Source organism: Curcuma longa, unplaced genomic scaffold, assembly GCF_044706935.1.
Source record: "Curcuma longa cultivar G26 ecotype Majalengka, Jawa Barat unplaced genomic scaffold, ITB_CL_G26_1.1 utg2798_np1212_758248_RagTag, whole genome shotgun sequence".
Classification (NCBI taxonomy): domain Eukaryota; kingdom Viridiplantae; phylum Streptophyta; class Magnoliopsida; order Zingiberales; family Zingiberaceae; genus Curcuma; species Curcuma longa.
This window is the reverse complement of record NW_027435600.1, coordinates 637341-659591: the sequence shown is the minus strand read 5'-3', so window position 1 is coordinate 659591 and position 22251 is coordinate 637341. Positions and strand designations below refer to the sequence as shown.

Sequence of the window (22251 nt, the reverse complement as noted above, 5' to 3'; positions counted from 1 at the left end):
ATTGCTTTTTGAGAAATGTGTTCTATGTTCCTTGTGACAGAAAAAATAATAAAAATCAATAAAGGAAACACCTGAAGAATGAAATTAAAACAAGAATAAAGCTCTTTAAACTTTGCCTTTGTTCCATTAGTAGTCGATTGCATGTGTCATAACTAAGAACTTCTTCTTATAAATCAACTTCTTCTTATAAATCAAACGGGCTAACACGATCACCAAGTATACATACTCGGACAGGTCTATCTGATCTGATGATTTAAGCAAATATAGACCATTTGATCATTAGAATATTTAGGAACTTGATTTAACATAGTTAAAGAGTATAAATTAGTTTAAATGAGAGATTGACTGTCATTGACATGAGTAAAATAAACATGAAATAATTCAACTCATGTTGGAAGGTACTTTTTTTTTCTAAACATATATTTTGTTACTAATTTTTACGTTCAAATGCAAAAATATATATATATATATATATATATATATATATATATATAACACAAGTAAAAAAGAATTATCAATTTTTATTACACTTAACAAAAGATGTCTTTCCATATTTAACATTTATTTTTATTTTACACTTGCCGGTAACTTGACTCAACCATCCTCTTTATTCGGATTTTAGATCAATCATGATAGAGTTTATTCACCACGGACAAAATTTTAAATTGATCATGGTAGAGTTTATTCAGCATGGACAAAATTTCTTAAATTCTCCTTTAAACCTAAGAAAATAATTCTTTGAAACAATTTTTTTTATTCTACCATCAGAAGTTTCTTAACTGCCCCTTTAAAATTTTAAAATCATCTAATCAAAATTTTAATCCGTTGTTGTCACTCCTAATCATTAATGTCATTAGTTCTTCTACATAATTCGATATACCACAAATGTGCAATATTATTTCTTCATCAAGTTAAGTAACAATATCAATATTAATGATTAACATGTGAAATGATAAAATTTAAACGATGGGCAGTATTTTTGATAATTTTAAAATTGAAAAGCACTTAGAAAATCGAAAATTTTGGGGGTAAAATGAATTTTTTATAATTAGCGTGCATTATAATATTCACCATTGATAATAGATTTGATTTTAAAAAATTAAAAATAACGTACGTCCTATCTACTTTTTCATTTTCAAAATATCCTTATTCCAGTAAAATTATTACAACGTAAAATTATTTTAATTAAATTAAAATTATTATACATTATATATATAATAATATTATATAATTTTGTAATTTAATTAAAATTACTCTAATTTAATCAAAATCAAAATTCTATTTGATATGATTATAGTAGTTTTGTTTAGAATTGCTTTATGATATAATATATAGTTTTGAATAAAATTACTAAAAGATAGCAAATTTTGACAAAATTTACTATAGTTTTATTAAAATTATTATAATAATACTGAAATAAAATTACTTTTGGAATAAAGTACTATTTTCATATTTTTAAAAATTAGAGTGTCCGAAAATGATAATAAGCGGCGCTTTTTTATTTATTTATTTTTATTTTTGAAAATTTTCCTATAATTAACGTCGAAACCCAAATGACAAAGAAAAGTGGGGAGTTGGATAACCGACGGTGAGGATACCTCCTTTACATCTTCGAGAAGATACACGTGAACACGTGGCTTCCTGCCCTCACTCGTCGACACAGAGGTGGAGGTGAAGCAGGGGTTCCAGCCTATAAATGCTCCCTCGGAGCCTCGTCCTCAACCGCATCCGTGTCTGAAGCTCGCGACGATCTCTCTCTCTCTCTTTCTCCGATCCCTATCCCTACGCCCTCCTCGCTTCCGGTTCCTTCGTCAAGGTAAAAGCATCGCACCCTCGGTTTGCTTTAATCTCTTTTAGTAGTTCGTTGGATTGAAGTGTTTTGGGTAATTAACCTATCTGGCTTTTGGTTGCTTGCTTGCATTTGATCCATAGCTCAATGTTCGAGTTTGAATTCCGTGTATAACTTGAATCCCCAAGTTTGACCTCATCGAGGTGTGCGGCAATAGGTCTTTCTAAAATCAATGTTAGTCTCGGCAGATGTAACGAAGGTGGTTGTAAGTTGTAATGATGCGACTTAGGTTGATCCACGAGCTAGATTAGTCTCCTTTTTTTTCCCCTAATCTTTATTTTGATCATTTACTTGCATTGAAATCATTGAACTATTCGTGAATTATCGGTCTGCTGTAGTAATGCTGGTAAACTTGATGAAGGACTCGTTTTTATGAGGTCTTGTTAAGTGACGAAACCTTCTACATTGCTTTGGAAGCATAAAATGCAGTTGGTTGTAGTAGCCTGTAATTTGTATACGGTTCATTAGTACCACTATGATTATGCAAGCATAAAAATGAATCAATAACATCCTTTTCCAACTTGTTAAGTAATTTGTTTATATTTGTCTAGTAATTTTTCATTCTTTGTTTGGATACAAGTTCAATTGTTAGTTAACTTCCATAATAGGGCAACAAATGGTCATCTTTTGGATTTGCAACTTTGTTTGACATTAGGCTTTTTCCCTCTCTCTCTATATATTTTCACGAATCATGAGTTACCTTGGACTTTTGTTAATGATAAATTCTTACAATCTCCTCAACTATTACTTGTTATGTATATAGAAATATGAGTGGACAACAGGAGGAGAACGTTGCAGCTCCAAAGTTGAATGAAAGAATATTGTCGTCATTGTCCAAGAGATCAGTGGCTGCCCATCCTTGGCATGATCTTGAAACAGGTGACCCAAAACGAAAGTAGCAGCGCCACTAATATTTACACATCTGCTAATTTGATTTGTCTCAGTATCTGTTTCTGAACATGAATTTGTCTCCAGGTAAAGAGGCCCCTGGTGTGTTCAATGTGGTGAGTGTACTTTATTCCTTTTAACTGATAAAATGTAGAAAATAAAGTATCAGAAATGATATTTTATTTGACAAATGCAAACTAATTTCAAGTAAATGATCTTTGTCATATCATTTTTATAATTTACTGCAGTTATCTGATGATATTGATTTCACTTGTTGGCATTAGGTTGTGGAGATATCAAAAGGAAGTAAAGTGAAATATGAACTTGACAAAAAAACAGGGCTGATTATGGTTTGTTTATATTCTTTTACAATTTGTCAATATAAGGAGTCAGACATACTGTCCAAGTGATGTTTTTTTAGATATGCCATTACATATTCTTGTGTGAACTATTCTGTTGATTTATTTAGCATTCAATGTCTTTCCATTGCTACTACCAGGTTGATCGTGTCTTGTACTCGTCAGTGGTCTACCCTCATAACTATGGTTTCATCCCTCGTACACTTTGTGAAGACAATGACCCGATGGATGTTTTGGTCCTCATGCAGGTTGAACATTGCGTCTATTGTCATGTGATTTATTATTACAAATCTGTTGCATTAGTTTGTTAATGCTATCTCCACAAACTTTATTTCTTTATTTTCGGTGCTATTTAGTTTGTTTCATTTATGAGAATGGTGTTTATTAGATGATAGTGCCCATATTTGATTAGGAACCAGTTATTCCTGGATGTTTTTTACAAGCCAAGGCAATTGGTCTTATGCCTATGATTGATCAGGTAAGAAGTCAGATAGAAAGTAAAGTAAGAGTCATTTCGCAACTGGATGCTTTTTAATACTTCAATTGACTGCCTAATTTTCCTGGAACTCAGGGAGAGCAAGATGATAAGATCATTGCAGTTTGTGCTGATGATCCGGAGTATCGCCACTTCAATGACCTCAGCGAGTTATCTCCTCATCGTCTTGCAGAGATAAAGAGCTTCTTTGAAGACTGTATCCTTTCATATGAGCTTCCAGTATAAGTATGTTTATACCTTTCTCCAGTGTGACAAAGTCCTTGACATGTTCTTCAGACAAGAAAAATGAGAACAAAAAGGTTGCAGTCGATAAATTCTTGCCCGCAAGTGATGCTCAGAAAGCCATCCGAGTCTCAATGTAAGCTTGCTCAAATATCACACACTAACAAAAGTTACATAAATGTTGACCCTTTCTTTCCTTTTTACCGATTAAAAATTCCCTTTTGATTGATTCAATTACAGTATGTCAAAAATCCATTCATAAGAAAAACTTAAACATCAAACCCCAGTAAATAATAGCTTATCCAACACATCTACACATCTACAAAGATATTAAGGACAGCTCAATGCATTCCAAGACAAGGTCTCAGAGAAAGATCAGCCTTATCGTATATTGTAAGAGGTTATTTCTACAATTCAAACTCAGCATCTACTAAGATATTATAATCCAAATATCTAACACGTTTATTTTGTGCATATCATATAATTATTTAACTTTAGTTTTCTGAATTCTTATGCCGGTAATATTCGTGTGGCCTATTTTAAATAATTGGGACTGACGATTCCTTATTGTTATTGTCATTGCAGGGATCTTTATGCTGAATATATACATCAAAGCTCGAAGAAGTAGATTGGCTGCACAATTTTAATAGCTGTTATATAGAAGAGCTACCAAGGCAGAGGAGCAGATTGTTCTTATTGAAAACATTTTCTGGCATCTTCTATACCTATCTAAATAAAGTCTAGAAAGCTTTTTCTGCCTTCTTCTAATTAAATCGATCGTATTGCCTTGAGATATTTACGTTGTGTGTTGATTCATTCCTACTTGTAAACAGATTGTAATCTAAATCCGCATATCATTTATAATATGTTTCACATTTTTACTGATTCATATTGAATGAATTCTTTGACACTTATTTCCAGAATGAGAGACGAACATTTCCATCCAATTTTCACTTCTTTTAGCACATATATTAACATGCCTTTACTTCCCTTACATCCCAAGTATAAAAAAAATGAAAGAAAAAAATAAAATAAAAGGACGAATCGAATCTCAATAAAACTCTTTCTTTAAAGAATAAATGCTTAAATTTCATGAATGCGTAAAATTATTCCTAACTTTTTTTCCCCTCGTTTCCTAACAAAGATTTAATTAGAATTTATGGTTTGCTCACTTTCAATTGTTTCTTCGATTTATCTGTTCAAAATGCCTCATAAGCCTGAAGTGCAGATCTTCAGTGCGCTGATTTGAGGCGTGATAAAGAAATATCGGTCAATGAGAAGGACGAAAATGAGGGAGAGGGAGACAGAAGATGAGCTCTGTTGCATTTCAAGAACAGGAAAAGTGGGATTCAAGCAGAGGAGAAAGCAAGCGATGAGCAAGAACAGGACCGTTCTACTTCTATTCCTATCCGGAAGAAGATGATGGAGGAGGAAACTGGCTGGAATCCATCCAAGAACTCTCCGGAAGCTCTGTCATCGAAGGGTAGAACGGAGAATAAGAGGAAAACGAAACAGAGGACGCCGGTAACGAGTGCGAGCGCACAGTGCCGCCGCTCTCGCTAGCCACCGAGCCATAGTTCGCCAACAAGACTGGATCCAGAAGAACATCCGACGGCGACCCCTGCAACAGCCGGGAGTAGGTCAGGTAGTCCCTCGCTGCGGCCGCGTCATTCACCGGGGCGCTCGGGCCGGACGCCGTCGGGAGCTGGCCGACGTTCTCGGGGAAGTTTAACTTGGCCCTGCTGCCGCGGAATCTGAGCGCGGCCTCGTCGTAGGCGCGCGCAGCTTCCTCCGCAGTCTCGAAGGTGCCGAGCCACACGCGGGCCGCCTTGACGGGGTCGCGGATCTCCGCCGCCCATTTCCCCCACGGCCGCTGGCGCACGCCGCGGTACTTGCGTCGCGTGGCCACCCTTTCTCCTTCGGACGAAGCAGGTGAGGCCTCTCCCAGGGTCATGGCCACCGGAGCCGGCGGCGGTATCAGTATCGGTCGCAAGCCTTCTTGTTGATACTGCTCTGTTTCACAAGCACAAAGAGTAGACGAGCATTAACAGATAGTTTACTGTACATTAAATCATAATGTATTATGCAAAAATTATATTAAATGATCGATCATACAATAATCGTGCATCTGTTATCACATGTGAAACAAGAAACACAATAAACACGAACGCAATGTTTGAATCAATAAATGATGATGATGATGATCTCAAATTTAGCACCAGTTTACAAGAGAGACGACGAAGATGGAAAAAATGATGAAGAACCCGACCGAAACAGAGCATCAATCACATGAAATACTATGATTTTATGTGAAGAAATCAAAACTAAAATTTGATGGATCACCTGAAACAGCAGCTAGATCTTGCAGTGCCTCTCCCTGGAAGCTTCCCTGCTGATCTCCAGCCAAACCCTGGTAGTAGTACCTCAATGCCAAATCAGGCGGCGCCGTCGCCGTTCTGCTGAAAGGCGGCGGCGAGTACACCGACGTTAAGTGAGACGTCGACGACGACGACGAGGGAGAGGAGATCACCACCGACAACGGGTCCACGACGACTCCCGCCGCCGCCGGCTGCCTCCTCGCGACCTGCACATCCCCGGACACGACGTGCGTCAGCGCCGACACCATAGTCGAAAGCTCCCAACCTCGGCGGTAGGCCGAAAGCAGCACGTCCCCCGGCGCCATTGCCGACGAGTAGCCCATCATCGCCGCCTCCATTTCATCCGCCTCCTGCGGCGGTGTGGCTTCGCCACTTTGATGCGCATGCATGGAATACAATCAAGCTCCCTCTCGTCGTCGTCCTCCTCCTCCTCCTCCCGACGATGGAAGATCTTAACACAGCAAACGAGTCAATCTACAAAATCGAATAGTTAATAAACAAACGTGCCGCCGCCATTTCTCGGACGTGTCTCCACGTGCCCGATCCATGGCGATAAGCATGCATCAGTACTCCTAAATACTTAAATCACTCCACTTTAATTTCTCATTTTTAAATCCAATTTTTCAAAAAAAAAAGAAAAAAAGAAAAGGAAATGTGAACAGATAAAATATCATATGCCGTTCAAACTCAAGTTTGACGGGTTATGTTTAGTACGTAATTAAGGTAAGGAAGCAGAGGAGGAAAAGTTGGACTCGACTTGTGTGTTGCCGACAAGCATGGGAAATGTATATATGTATGTGGGGCTGGCCCATTGATTTTAGTTTTAATTTTTATTCACAATTAATTATATTTCGATACTAATGGAAGTCTTCTGCCACAAGGCACAGGTTTGGCTAGCTAGCTTCACTTATTGGGCTCGCACCCCCCTTGGATTTTCACTCATTTCTATCTCTATCTGTATCTCTATCAGGACGGTTTAGTTTGACCTTGGTTTGACTCTATGCAATCCCCAAAAGTCCCAGAGGAATTTAGTGAATTAGGTACACTATTATACTTGTTTGACCGGCATTTGCCATTCAACTATATAATTGAGGAAAAAATAATTAATGATGAAGCTGTAGGAACGAAGTAGCTAGCATACACCCAACATTCTAAGCAACTATTCTTTCCCAAAAGAAGAATGGTAGATTTTAAAGATTATGTATATATATAGACTATTGTGTGTTGAACAAGATCATGCTTTTTGTAGCAATTTGTATCACAAAGTTGTATATGAAATTAATGAGAAGACTCAACTAAACAATTTAAAAGAGTTAGACTGATTTAGTAGCATGCTTTTTGTTTGTTGTATGCATGAAATTAATGTCAATATTATAAATTGGCATTTCTTTTTTTTTGTTTGATTATGTTATGCAAAAGAATAATTCATTTTTTATTTTTTGGTTTTACTTGTATTTGGCATTTGTTAGCTTGTGGTGTTAATTAAAATATATATTATTCTTAATCCCATAAGATATTTGTGGTATAAAATATTAATTAATTACATTAAAATAATTACATTTGTACTCCACCATAGCTATTTGTGGATTCAATTAAAGTTGGTGATTCAAACTCTATAGAACAACCAATTGGTCTTCAATGCTTTGTGGACCAATATGATTAGTTCCAACACCATTATTCCACATGTTGACAAAAACCTATCTATCTTGTGAACAAAAAAACATTTAATTTATAATGACTAAATTTAATTTTCTACCGTCTGACACGCAATTGCTTGGACAAGAAGATATCGACACATCATTATCATTTCGAGCATGAGGAATATAATTAAAGAAATATATAAAAGGAAAACATGTGAGGTGAGAAGTGGCCAATGGGAAGCTTCTTAAAAGGGATAGGGCGGCCGGGCCCACCGGTTGGCATTGTTCAACTCATTGGATGTTTGACCTAACAGGCCACTTGGACGACTCGAATGAGAAGTAATTAGAGCCTCCTAATTGCTTAGCTTGATTACTTAATTAATTAATGAGTTTAAATATTTTATACAATTTTTTTTTATTTATTATCAAAATAATATTTCATCTTGACTTAATGTCTTTTTTAAAATACTCTTGTTAGATGCTATTGTGAAATTATAATATTTCTCAATACTAATAATAATAGATTATAGCAGTTATAATTTAATTTATAATTATTATAATATAAATATTTTATTTCTGAACAACATAATAAATGAATTAAAGTGGGTTGGAGCATTAAAAAGATACGTTTAATAAATAAAAAGGGTGTGTAATTTTAATTTTTATCCAAAATTTAATCTACATTCTTCATCCCTCGCTGTTAACAAAAGCGCCTCGATCTTGAGACAGACTAACAATTCTGGGAAAGGACATGGTCCCGAATGGGATTGCTTGCGGTGGTCATTGGTCAGAGAGCGTGGGGTCCGCCTAATCCTGTGATTGGACGGCTTATTATTGGGTGACGGAGACAATGGATGGGTAGATTTGAGTGATGGATTGGATCCGGTGAGGGAGCAAGATTCGGCGGCGGCGACCAAATCTCGAGCGTCGTCGATTAGATTGATAAACGTGAACTGATCCGAGTCAGCACGATGGGTATTTGACGAGGCCGGGACCGGATAAGCCCCCCTGTGGGCCCCACCCGAGAAAATCTTTTAAAAGACTCTCATCTACCCACAATTTCAAGGTTATTTTTTCATTAAAAAAAAGAAAAATATTTATACTTAAATTTACATTAATTAGGATTACTAAGGTTTGTTCTTCACCATGGGGTTGCATTTACTATCAAATTCATAATTGAGTTTTCATTATTTGTGTTTTTGGCTAAAAGATACCAAATTTGAGTAGCTTTCTTGTTAACGATATTGTTCATCTTAGATGGAATACGCCAAGTTGATGTTCTCTTGATATATATATATATATAGATTAGACGTCAGAGAAATAATTATTTCATTATAGTTAGCCAGACTATATATAATGATTTGATAAACCTACGTGGTCATGTTAGATGGAGTTGGAGGTCAAGATATAGTTCAATTTGACATGCCTCCAACAATAGATCCCAACACTGGCTTCATTCATACGCATGAATTAGTCAATTTTTATATATAGATGGAGATCTATTGTTGGAGGCTGTTGCTCTTCCACTTCCTCATCTTCTTCTTTGACTGAATATAATGATCATGCATATTTTACTTTAATGGCTTCGATCATGAGCCACAATATATAATTAATATTATTATTCTACTATATATTTCGCTTTCAAAACATATCCCTTTTCACTTCTTTACTGTTTCGAATTCGGCTCTGTTTTTGCACACGTTCCTCGTCCAATGCTGATGATGCCGTGGAATTAATTAATATATGCAAGTGGACCAGGCCACTTTGAGCCGGGTGGTCCAATGAGTGCCATACGAATACTTATTTATTTATAATAATTCAGATATTTAGAATCTGATGGGCAATTTTCTCTGATTAGTTGATAATCGATCAATTAATATTTTAATATATTATTTTAATTTTTATATTTGACATTTTAATCTTCTTGTATATTTAAATATGAATACAACTAACATTTGAATACAATGCAACTCTCTCTCATTGTCAATGAAAAAGTTTCAATGTTATCGATCTTATGCATTTAATTTAACGGTAATTTGTAGTCAAACTAACTTAACACAAATAGTGTTGATGAAACCACAACAGCTGCATCATTATCATTAAAATTGCACACTGACACATGAATGGGTGAGTCGTACGTCAAAATCTAGATGTTTATTGACTGGGGAGTTCGAACCTACCGATTCATCTAATGCAAATGTCAAAAAGCATACAGTATGGCAACACTCTTCTGCATCTTGGGACTCGACGATTTCCAGTTTTGTTGACAAATTTCATGTTTCGGTCAGAAAGCCAGTTCTGACAATCTATTGGGATTAGTTCAAACTTCAAAATGCCCCTATAAAAGATCAGGAAATAGGTCAAACTTACAACTTTTGATTGCATTTAATCAAACCACTGTTTTGTTTTATTTATTGCATGCATGCTCCAACGCATGAAACTCCTTTTTCCCCGTGGCCGTGGCCCTGTCAGACAGGTCTTTTATTGCAATGTTTGTCCTAGAACAGGGCGAAATTCTTGTGCCATTTTGTCTGACAGGATCATCGCGTGCAGTATTGAATTAGTAAGATTAATTTAATAGTAGTTGATGCGATCCAGAACACTTGAAAATATTTTACATTAATTTAAAATTAATATAATATATTTTTATAAATATTCTAAATGTATTTATGATTTCAAATTTAAATTTGGCAGTGCAATGAAGAATATTAAATTTTTAAATTTATAAAAATTTGATAAAATTTATTATAAAATTTAGAACAATGAATTCTTAAAACTCTTCAAATTAAAAAAAAATATCAAATTGATGAATTTAAAAATTTTTAAATCACTCAAATCAAAATTAATATATTTTTAAAAATTTCTATAATGTATTCATGTTCTTATATTAATTTGAATTTGACGGTGTAAATTAAGAATAATAAATTTTTAAATTTACATAGATTTGATAAATTTTATCATAAATTTATTACAAAGCTCCCCAACAACATCACTAATTAATGAGTGTCTAGTTTTGTCCAAAATTAAATAATAGATCAAAAAATTTTTAAATCACTGCAGTGCAAAATTAATATACTTTTGAAAGTCTTTTTAATATATCTATACCCTTAGATCTGAATTCAATAATATAAATTAAGAACAATAAATTTTTAAATGAGTAGAGTAAGAAAGAAATGGTATAATGGGAAAATGCTATGTATTTTTGAAATTTTAAAAGTTGAACATGTGAAATAGATAATACTGAATTTTACTCGTAAGGTTCAGTAAAATACAGTAGTTTAATTGGTCATCATAAATTATATCAATAAACTCGAATGATCCTCTCATCGATCGTACTTTTTTTTTTGACAAAAAATATTTTTAATTATTATTATTTTGACAGTCTGATCTGATTACTAATTAGTTGTATCTATCATTATTAATTCATAGAACAATTGAGTCCTACTCCTCTTCTGTTACTGGATTATTGTTTCTGTTAATCCATACCTTAGACTTTGCGATCCTCGAATAGCTAGGAAGCGACGACCATAACAAGGGAAAGTCAGACAGTGGATTGTAATGATCGATCTCCCAATGACCAAACATCCAAAGGTCAAACTAACTGTTAGGTCAATGCCACAAAGTCAGCGGTTTCAAGTAGCTTGCCTCTTGAGTTGAGGTCAACGGTGGGAGGGAGGTAGTTTTAAGTCATCAATTATATTGCATGCAACTTGTGCTCTGATCATATTTAAGGCAACGACGCCGTCTTGAGGTGGGAGATTCAAAACCAGCGAGTGGTCGATAGATTCGATGCATCGATCTGTTGGTGGCAAAGTCAAACCGGATAAGGAGTCTCAAACAAAAATACAAGTGGAATTCCCTCTTAATGAGGGCGAATTAGACGTGACCTTATCCCCTCAACGTCGATACACATCTATACTTTATGCTTTATCTTACTGCATGCACATTGAAAAGTTAAATCTTAATCATTTTATTATTCTTCTAAATGCTTTGCCTTTGAATTTGAATTTCACTCAGTTAATTTTAAGTAAAGATATCTCCTAATTTAACTATCGAATAAATTGAAAATATATAATTTATCCATATTCAAAAATTAAAATTTAAAATATCCATCTTATTTAAAATTTAAATTTTAAGCCTGTTATTATTTTGGATAATTAATTCTTCTTTTGACCGGGAGTTTGATTGATGTGACATTACACTAGTTTGCTAAATTAAAATCAAAGGAAAGACTAATTTTAGGGATACAAATAATAAACCCAATTAAGCCATAGTGGCCAAATAATACTAAGCTTCATTTAATTTGCTTATTGAAAATATTTTTCAAATTTTTTATTATGGTGAAAAATTATAATTAATAAAAAAATATTTTAAAAGATATGAATATTTTATAAAATAAAATGTCTTTTTGATATATATAAAAAATCAATCGAAGTCATTTCTTCATCTCATTTGCAAACCTTTTATAGCATCAACAAAATTCTTCTTTAATTTGTCTTCTGGCTTTTACATCGTGCAGGGCAGGGCAGGGCAGCCAATTGTTTAAAGCAATCCAAGTATGCCACTCAAACCAAGCAGTTTAGTCAAATCGATGGATTGATTGATTCAATTGGTATAGTTGGGCCAAGTGAGCAAATAAAGTTGGGCAAGCAAGCAAATTGAACAAGATACATTAAGTAGACTTTGCAAACTCATTAGTTTAATTGTCCAAGTTAAGTTGGTATATTAGGGAAGGTAGTTTGACTAGGTCAATTGAGATAAACGACTGATCGAGTTAATGAATCCAAGTAAATTGGGCAAGATAACTTGTTCAACCAACTCACTCGACCTACTCAACCAAATTGATTTGCCTAATTCCCTTAAGAGTTATATCAGGAAATTCAATATTTCTAATCATGCAATTAGTTGATTGAAACTGCATCAATAAGAAATATTTTGAACATTTTCAATATGCTGCTTCACAAGATGTTGTTAAATTGGGCAAGCAACTTTACTTAGGCGGTTGACATATACTTTACAAAATTTGGTTTCTTTTATTAACATTATATGGTTTTACTAAGATTCTGTGACATTATCTTTTCTAGATGGACATGGAAATTCTGGATGCCCAGCTGAGAATGTTGACAACTTTCGGGAGCTGCTAGGTGGAGACCAAGAAATACGGGGAGAGAAGATAGAACTCAGTGCCTTAGATTCTTCAATATAATCCAATTTAGCTCCAGCGGACCCCGGCTCATTTATTTCAAGCATTGAAACATCAAAATTTGTCATCAACTTCAATTGTTGATTCAGAGAAGCTAAGGTCTTTTGGCACTGCACTAGCTTTGCAGCAGCCAACACAATCTCTTTCTCCTGTTACCAGAGAAAGAAAGTGTAATAATCAGAAAAGGAGTAGAAACATACTTGGAGCAATATTATTTTTCTGCTGGCCATTTTCAGAACTAAATTCCATGTATTGAGTGTTGGAGTAAAGAATGAAAGTACAACTAGCATGGTTATTTCGAGCATTCAGATCAAGAAGAATTGCAGAAAGAGCAATGTGTACAAGCCACATTAGTTACCTGTCCAACTATCAGCTTTCTATTTGAGCTTGCAGTTGAATGTAATCCAAATGATTGCTGCTTGCTAGACATTTCATTCTCCAACTTGTGGTATTTTTCTGCAAAATCTGCAGATATTAACTTCTCCTCTTCAATTTGTTTTTCTAAGGAGCCAAACTTCTCTTGGAGATTCTTGATTTCCATATGTGCTGACTCAAGTTGCAGAACCAATTCATTTCTCTTCACCTCTGTGGCTTCGAGATCAGTTGCAACTTCTAATGCAAGCACCCTCTCCTTCTCAGCAATCCCTTCCAGCACATTCACCTTTTCACATAACAGGCTTACTTCTATTTTTTGGGAACAGAGTTGACGCTTGAGTTCTTTATTCTTTGCAATTACTATTTCCAGATTTTGGCACTCAGCAAAAAATCCCTCTGAAAATGCCTTATCCTCCTTTGGTTTCCTATCTGTTATACCAGCCTTATCATGTAGCTCACCAATTTTCAACTTTGCTAACTCAAGCTGCCTTTCCATTTCTTTCTTTTGCTCCAATTGATCCATTTTCCAACACCTAGATGCTAGTTCTGTGGACTTCTTTTTCCCTCCTTCAACTTGTCCTAACATTCTAATCTTTCCCTTTAACTCGGCAATTTCACCAAGTGCTGAGCCAAGCTGAAGTTCCATTTCCTTCCTCTTAGCTTCTGTAGCCTCAATATTTTGGCACCTCACTCTCAATGTAGCAGACAATTTTTTCTCTTTCTCAAAATTGCTATCTAATTTGGTTATTCTCTCAGTTAGCTGCATATTTTTTGCATGTGCTAATTCGAGCAGAACTTTCAATTCATTTTTCTTGCCTTCTATGGCTTCCAGTTCTAGCTCAAGAGCATGCTTTTCATCATTAATCAAATTTAGCTGCCTTTCCAACTCTACCAACTTAACTTCAGCTGCTTCCACCTGGTTGCATGTATCCTTCAGTTGATTGTTGGTTACAGCTAAAGATTCTTCCATTGCAATTTTTTCTGTGTTCATCTTCTCAATCATCTTTTCCAACTCAGATACATGCAGATTGACAGCTTCAAGCTCTTTCCTTGAAGTGCTATCTACACTAACAGTGAGATCTGAACAGGCATCATGCTCAACGCTAGAATTTCCATGGTCAATCTCTGGTAATGCAACAAGTTTTTCCATCTCGATGAAATCATCCATTAGGCTAATTTCAACAGAAGATTTAAGATTTCTTGGACCATCCTTTCCCTTTCTGAACTGATTGAGCTCGAAAATTAGAGTTGGTGCCCTTGAATCCGAACAAATTTGTTCATGATTTATACTTAACAACCATTCCCCTGCATCTGACTGGCTATCAGTGACAGATTCAACATACTGTGAATTAGGAGAGAAAATATGCTCATTAGCTGTCGACAATTTACTTGCTGCAATTCTTAACTTATGACACTCAGCTTCAAGCCTGGCCAGTTTCTTTATGCTATCCAAATGTTGTTTGCTAGCTATTTCTGCTGTTCGAGTACTTAGCTCCCACTCTAGTGTTTTCGTGTGGAGATCCTCAGTGAGGGTAACAAGATCCGCTTTGAGAGAAGAATTCTCCTTGATGAGAATTTCAATTTTTGATTGAAGGTCCAGGTTAATGGAATTTGAAATTTCAGTTTTAACTTCCATCTGAGCTTGCAACTCAATGAGGTGAAGTTCAAGTTCTGATTTTTCAGATTCCCTTTTGTGGGTTTCCTTGAGGATAGCATCTTGGACTTTCTGTTCTTGATCTTCTCTTGTCAGCCGAAACTGCCTAACACATTCCTTGAGGGCAGCATCAAGATTGGTAGCTTTATCTTCAAGAAAGGAGTTCTTCCTTGTTGCAGCTTCAAGCTGCTGCCTTAAAAATGAAACTTCCTTTTCTGCTTTTTCCCAACCTGACGAGCAAGTTGCAGAATTTCAACATGCATGCAACAAGATAAGCCCACAAGACCACAACCAATACAAAAATATCATGAAGCATACCCTGTGAGGCTTGACGTATATCAAATTATTTACACTTCAAGTATAAACCTAGTTAAATGCGTAACAAAGTGCTAAGAGGATGAAAAACCTACAAGTAACTGAGCTAACATAAGGTTACAGAAAATAGATTTTACATCTACAATATCATCATGTACTTCATTCAAAACCTGAAGGATCTACCTTCCCGTGAATTAAATGTATTAACTGATTTTTTTTTACCATGAGTTTTAGAGATTAGTGGTCTGCTAATTAACTTTTACGCAGTAGCAGAGCATTAGATCCTGTGCTTGTGTCCTATTGGTTTTAGTAATATATCCCCAGTTAAGTTGAGGCAGTCCACACATTGAACTGGTTAGTCCAGCCTTGTTTGTCCACCCTCATATTTAGGGGAGCATTTAGGTTATGAAAAACTAATCTGTTTATTAATAGCTCAAGCTTTTAAATAACTAATCAGCCAGGGAACTTTAACGTATTGCATAAATGTACAAGGTAAATTGATTATTTAGGGAAAAAAAGGATAAATTAAAGGGACCAAATCATTTTGTAGTGCTTAGTATGAATGCTATTCAGTGATCTGAGAGATAGTGGTAAGTTTTGCAGTTGTTTGCTGGAAATCATGTGTATCAACTAGTATGCTTGGTATGAACAGTATATTTTGGCGGTACAATCTGCATGTGACTTGTTACAAGAGGCATGTTGCTTGGTGCAGTTTCATGCAGTAGCAAACTCACTTCACAAAAATGTTAAGAAAAGCCTCTAAACTGAAATTCAAGCTGATGGATCTCCACTAGGGTCCTTGCTCTAATGAATAAACATCAAAAAAGGAAATTAAACAGCACAACTTAAACTCATTTATGGGCTTTGACAATTGAGCTTCAGAGATACTCACATTTTTATTGAACATCAAATCTTTTGTGAAGATCAGTGTTACTTACCAAGAGTTCATGTATACAAAGCTTAACCTTCTAGAAACAAAGAACATCTCAGCTGATGCATAGAACCCTTTCTGTAAATTTATGGCGCATGCTTGTATTAAAACACTAATGTGAAAAAGAAAATCGAATGAGTTTGATACCTAAAACTGCTTCTTCTGCAACTTTGGCATGCTCCTTGACCAAATCTTCTCGAGCACTAATATTCAAAAGAGAAGCTGATAGTTTGTCATTCAATGCTTTTATAGTTTCATTGGCCTCGTGACTAAGATCCTTTGAGAAAACATCTGGTGATTGAGCATGCTTTGGGGAACTAATAGACACCCCCAGTACCTCCTATTGAGCAAGAAGCAATCAGGCATTCAGACGAGGTATGAATACTATTGCAAAAGCTCATACATAGAGAGTAAAGAACTCTGGCAATGCAAAACTATTTTTTGAGCTCCCAGAGGGAGATTACCTGGCATATTAGATTATCACAAGTATGACAGAGTGCCAGAGCTAAAGCCCAAAGACCTTGAAAATTTATGCCAATTATAAATGGTCCACTGTTTTTGCTAAACAGTTTATCAAAAAGTCGTATTACTAGAATGCTACCTCGAACAATATATCGGTAGTTTATCTAGATGCATTTATATATCAATTAAACTTTGAAATTTAACGCAGAAACAATCTCTTATAAAATGCAAGGTAAGATTGCATATAATAGACCCAATGTGATCGGACTCTTTTCCGAAACCCCGCATTGGTTGGAGCTTCGTGCACCGAACTACCTTTTTTTTAAAAAAAATTTGAAATCTAAGATAGACTCTCTGTTTTTTGTGTTGGTGAAGTTGTGAAGATAACAAAGATAAAATCCTTCTCTACTAAAGGATCTTGCTCTGAGAAGATGTAATGCTTTGAATTTATCCAAGAAAAACTTGTCTCCCAACTGATATAATCAATCCCACTAGCATTGAATGGTGAGTCAATATCAGAGAAAGCTTTTCCATATGACAATAGGACAACAAACTATGGCCACCACATTCATAATATCAAAAAGCATACCTTCATCTCTTATTTGTTTCTGGAAAATTTGAGAATTCATGTAAATATCCTTATATTTACTCGCCTTACCAAATTATTGAGACATTGATAAGTTCTATGAAACACTAACGTTCCGACTTGTAAGTTTAGCTGCTTTGACAGGCTGTTATTAGCTACTTAAGAATCAATGGACAAGAGAGTATGGAATGTTCTTTTATTCATCTCCATCCCTATGTGGGAATTCTGCAAGTGGCAATATCCCTTGTGACTCTATTTTTTCTGTAGTCAATTTTCTCTCTCAATGTATCCCTAATTTGCCTCAATTGCAACGGCTTAATGGGATCTGATTCTAGGAACACAAATTGGAATGTATATACATACCCTCAATTTGTGGCATTAGAGTCTCTGCACTAACCATAAAAAATTGAAGGATGCAGATTAGAGCAGCAGGCTTCATTTTTGTATATAACTATCATGCTTGTCAATGGAAAAAAGATCTTGCCTAAGAATGGTAACAGTTTGGAGAAAAGATCGATGAATTGCATATCTCGATCATCCCTCAAATTGTGGCATTAGAGTCTCTGCACTAACCATAAAAAATTAAAGGATGCAGATTAGAGCAGCAGACTTCATTTTTGAATATAACAATCATGATTGTCAATCGAAAAAAAGATCTTGCCTAAGAAGATCGATGAATTGCATATCTCGATCATTCCAAGTGAAGCACAGAAGTCTATTATTTTCTGAAGAACAATAGACTTGGGAAGGTACTAAAGTTTGACAGGGATGCTGACACCAAAAATTCAAACAATAAAAATTTGGCAGTAGAAGAAGACATGAACTTCTAGTGGCTTAAGTTTGAATTTACTGCAAGCATCAAAGATTATCTAAAAAAAGAAAAACAATTCTTTTAATAGTCGTTATGTGAATTTAATCTCCTTTCGTCGAATTAGTTTGGCCTTAAAAGTGTTCCTGCCTGACAATTTCAACAAAGGAAACCCAGTCTTAAGACTTTCAACACACATTTAGATGGAAACCAGCAAACTATTTGCACTGGACCACAAGAACAAGACATGGAGCAAACCTGTTCACCGGAGTGCCTCTCAGAAGATGCAGAACCGGAGCTCTCAGTCACACCAGGGCTCTTTTCTGACGACTTTCGCCTCCAGAGCCAACTACGGCGGTCCATCTTGCAACCTCGATCCTCTAATTTGATTTGCAGGTCAACATCTCCAAGCTCCCGATAGATTACACCCCCTTTCAGACGAACCAAATCGATGAAAAATCTCGGAGTCAAATAAGGTAACACACACCAGGGCCCTCAACATAGACACGCACAGAGATTCGACAGACTAGGAAGGTAAGAAGGAAATTTCGGTGAGACCAAAAGGAGGGTAATTTAGAATCCAAAATCTCCTCTCCGCTTCAGAAGACCACTCTCTGGGGTAGCAACGCACAACTACACCACATGATCCGGCCACAACCGGAAAATGATAAGAAAAAGAGGGAGAAATCGAAACCGTTTTGCAAGTAAGAGCAGAGTGAGGGAAGCATTGAAGTAATTAATGAGACAAAGCTGAAATCTTTAGGTCGCCAACAGACGTGCAGATTGATCGAAGATTGCTCCTTTTGAGGAGTAATCGATGTTTCCGATTATCCGGAGCGAACACTACACACTAAAAGGTCAATTGATTTCAAGAACCGAATCGTAAGGGCGAAAAAGGCTCTTCCCTACCTAACTGATCGAAGAAAAGACGGTAGAAGAGAAGAAGACGATCGAATCGAAGCCCGTCATTGGGTGGGGTTTCTCCGACGAGGATTGGTGCAGATTGCTCGTAGGCGGAGGCAGCGGGACGCCACCCTCCTGGCATCCGAGAACGGAATCGACATGATTATGCTTCCCGCCCAATAACAGTGACAACGCTGATGGCGAAACGATCTCGTCCAAATCTTGCGTGTTCCTGACTCCACATTTGTTTTTGTTGTTTTTTTAAATTTTTTTAAAAATGAAATATATATTTGGAAAATAAAATAGAATTTTTAATAAAATATATAAGATCATTTATTTTCAAAAACAAATGATACAATTTTTTTATTTCTAAAAATTACATTTTTTTTTGAATGAATTCAAAAGGAACATATAATATATATATATATCAAGAAATAATTGGAAAATAGTGAGTTTCTGACTACTTAAATTCTCTTATTATTTTTATTTTTTAAATATAAAATTTAAAGCTAAAAAGAGGCATAAAATATTTAATATTGAATTCTTTTGACGCATTTAAATTTATTGTAGATAAATCCAAATTTTTAATATATATAAATATATATATTATTTTTAAAATTTTACAAGTCACATATATATTTGATGTACCTCTACGTGCATGATGGCGACAAGTGACATGCACGTACCAGCAACTCCTGATCCTGCACACACCCAAACACACATATATAACAAATTAATTAATTAAGCTCTGCTCAAAATTAATAAACCCTAAAATTTTAAATTGTCCTCGCGGAAATCGTCTACCTGATATAAAATACATATATAATAATTAATCTCGTCCTCTAATCACGTTTAGGCCCGGCTAAGCTTAACTTAATAATATTGCCAGCACAATTAACCAGCATTAATTCTTAACTATATGGCTTGTGAATACGTACTTAATTATTTCTTAATTAATAGACTGACGGTGCCAAAATTGTTGTTAATTTATACTTTAATTAGAGAGCTTAATTAAGTTAACTTAACTTGGAATGTGCCATGAATTCCGTCGTTTTAGATTTCTGATAAACAAATTAATTTCTAAGGACAATAATTATAGTTTTTGGATCCTCGTTAATTTTTCAAACCCTACTATATTTCCCCTTAAATATCATATTCATTTCATATATATATATATATAACACTACATAGCTAGGCTTAAGTCCACAAGAATTTGCGACAAAAACCGATGCAAGAGGCTAGGCTCGAATATGACAGTGTCATAAATTTGTATTTTTGAAGAAAAAACAATTACATGAATAATGACTTAATTATATTCTTGATTCCTTTGGAATATAATCAATTCTTTGATGTCATTATTGGGGTTTATGTCTCTCTGGGGTGGGTCTCTCTATAATTAAGAGGCTAGCTATCTAGCTGTCCTCCAATAAACACTACAGGAAGGACCACCTTAGCTTGTGCTTGAGATTTGGTGTATCACAAATATTTCTTGGATGGCAATCAATACACAAAAGATAATATAATATAATATAATATAATATAATATATATGATGGACTAGCCTATTATATTTGGTGTCATCTTCTTAACTATATATACCAAGTCGAATCTAAAGTTGTCCCACTTGTCCTCCTCTCCCACGTTAACCCTATTATTATTATTATTATTATTATTATTATTATTATTATTATTATTATTATTATGCATGTCTCTTTCCTTAATTTTCCTCAACCATTTGTGGTGCAACTCTCGCCAAATTCTACACCTTTTTGAGACTCACTCATCTCCATTCTCCTGCGGCCTATGCATGTGGTTATATTCAGTTTTGCATGTAGCATTATTAATAGTTAGATGTACTCCAATTATAGAGGTGGGAATAAATCTTATCTCATGAAATTCAAAAAAAAAAATTTATGATATTTCGTTCAAGTACTAAGATTGAATATAAAGCTATAACCAATAATACAATATCTAAAATTATTTGACTTCAATTACTTCTTTCTAAACTTCATCTTACGTCAAATATTTTATCAAAAATTTAGTGTGACAATATTGGAGCTAGTAATATATCTTACAGCAAATTCAATCTTTCATGCTTGTAAAAAATATGTGAAAATTAATTTTAATTTTGTTTGAGAATTTATGACAACTCAACGGTTATCTGTTTCACAAATTGTTGATATTTTTATTAAATCATTATTCAGTCAACGTTTCAATAGTCTAGCAAGCAAACTCAACATCAAAAACGTCCCGTTGAGTTTGTCGAGAGGGGTGGGGTGGAGGTAAAAGAGAACTATTCAACAAGACCAAATCAAATCAAATTAATTATTAGATGATATCTTTTCTTTTGTAATATGTCAATTGACCGTTTCTTTGTCAATATGTGAATTGATTGAGCACTTTAATACCTCTATAAATTATATACCTAGTGGACAAATCATTAATCAAGAAGTTTATTTCTTTTCTCTTTTATGGTTCGCTTACCTTTCTGTTACCATAACTAGCTAGTCGAGGATTCAAAGTAAATTCGATCAAGGTAGCACAACTTTAAGCATTATGAATTGTTATGTATGATTGAGATAAGACAAACTAATAGGAATTTGATTAGTTTGAGGAAAGTAATTAGGCATGATTTGATTATTTATATTTGGAGTTGGATCTATTATATTATATTATGGGAGTCAAGTTCGAGCGAATGGCTGCATGTGATTAATTTAAACGACTCAGGGTTGAAGTGGTGCATGATTAGTACTTGTTGTCTAGAGAACTATAGCAAATCTTCAATAATGCTTCTTTGAAAGTCTTTGTCCATGTGGCCTTACACTCCTTTTTATTTTTATTGGCTTCAAAGTGATGAGTACATGTCCAATAGCAAAGTTCCATATAATAAATTAAAGATGCACAAATTGATGTCTAGTCTATATATCCTCGTAATAGTTTTCATCAATTATTGGGTACAATTATCAGCTTCTCATTTGCTGAAATATTGTATGGGCATCTTAATTACTCAGTCTCATTTCCAATCTTGTACTTTGCCCTCTTCCAACTTTCCTGTTCTCACACAATTTGCTCTATAAATAGGGTTGTTAGTTAAGAAATGTTTGCTTTTAATCTGCTACTACTGTGAGGCTCTATGCTCTAATTAACTTTCTCTAGTTATAATTTGACTCTCACTTTCTATTT

The 22251-nt window shown here is 34.9% G+C and overlaps 3 protein-coding genes across 3 annotated transcripts; 1 reads left to right on the top strand and 2 right to left on the bottom strand.

The window, feature by feature from the left end:
• The first annotated feature begins 1738 nt into the window (after positions 1-1738).
• LOC141820182 (soluble inorganic pyrophosphatase-like) lies at positions 1739-4660 on the top strand. The gene is made up of 9 exons (XM_074707457.1): positions 1739-1816; positions 2613-2728; positions 2825-2853; positions 3022-3087; positions 3237-3344; positions 3509-3574; positions 3668-3788; positions 3869-3950; positions 4400-4660. Exons 2-9 carry the CDS (start codon positions 2617-2619, stop codon positions 4440-4442), a joined length of 627 nt encoding a protein of 208 aa, XP_074563558.1. The 5' UTR covers positions 1739-1816; positions 2613-2616; the 3' UTR covers positions 4443-4660.
• Positions 4661-4751: 91 nt separating this feature from the next.
• On the bottom strand, positions 4752-6639 carry LOC141820181 (uncharacterized). Its single transcript, XM_074707456.1, has 2 exons — positions 6158-6639; positions 4752-5827 (listed from the first exon to the last, which is right to left on the bottom strand). Exons 1-2 carry the CDS (start codon positions 6579-6581, stop codon positions 5220-5222), a joined length of 1032 nt encoding a protein of 343 aa, XP_074563557.1. The 5' UTR covers positions 6582-6639; the 3' UTR covers positions 4752-5219.
• A 6149-nt stretch (positions 6640-12788) lies between these two features.
• On the bottom strand, positions 12789-19186 carry LOC141820200 (uncharacterized). The gene is made up of 4 exons (XM_074707483.1): positions 18425-19186; positions 16458-16650; positions 13394-15294; positions 12789-13184 (listed from the first exon to the last, which is right to left on the bottom strand). Exons 1-4 carry the CDS (start codon positions 18527-18529, stop codon positions 12888-12890), a joined length of 2496 nt encoding a protein of 831 aa, XP_074563584.1. The 5' UTR covers positions 18530-19186; the 3' UTR covers positions 12789-12887.
• Positions 19187-22251: the final 3065 nt, after the last annotated feature.

Coding starts and splice junctions, on each gene's coding strand:
- LOC141820182 (XM_074707457.1), top strand. CDS start 2,617: ATGAGTGGACAACAGGAGGAGAACGTTGCAGCTCCAAAGTTGAATGAA. Junction 2,729..2,824: donor TTGGCATGATCTTGAAACAG/GTGACCCAAAAC, acceptor ATTTGTCTCCAG/GTAAAGAGGCCCCTGGTGTG. Junction 2,854..3,021: donor CCCCTGGTGTGTTCAATGTG/GTGAGTGTACTT, acceptor TGTTGGCATTAG/GTTGTGGAGATATCAAAAGG.
- LOC141820181 (XM_074707456.1), bottom strand. CDS start 6,581: ATGCATGCGCATCAAAGTGGCGAAGCCACACCGCCGCAGGAGGCGGAT. Junction 5,828..6,157: donor AGATCTAGCTGCTGTTTCAG/GTGATCCATCAA, acceptor CTTGTGAAACAG/AGCAGTATCAACAAGAAGGC.
- LOC141820200 (XM_074707483.1), bottom strand. CDS start 18,529: ATGGACCGCCGTAGTTGGCTCTGGAGGCGAAAGTCGTCAGAAAAGAGC. Junction 15,295..16,457: donor TGCAGAAGAAGCAGTTTTAG/GTATCAAACTCA, acceptor CTTGCTCGTCAG/GTTGGGAAAAAGCAGAAAAG. Junction 13,185..13,393: donor GAAAGCTGATAGTTGGACAG/GTAACTAATGTG, acceptor CTCTGGTAACAG/GAGAAAGAGATTGTGTTGGC.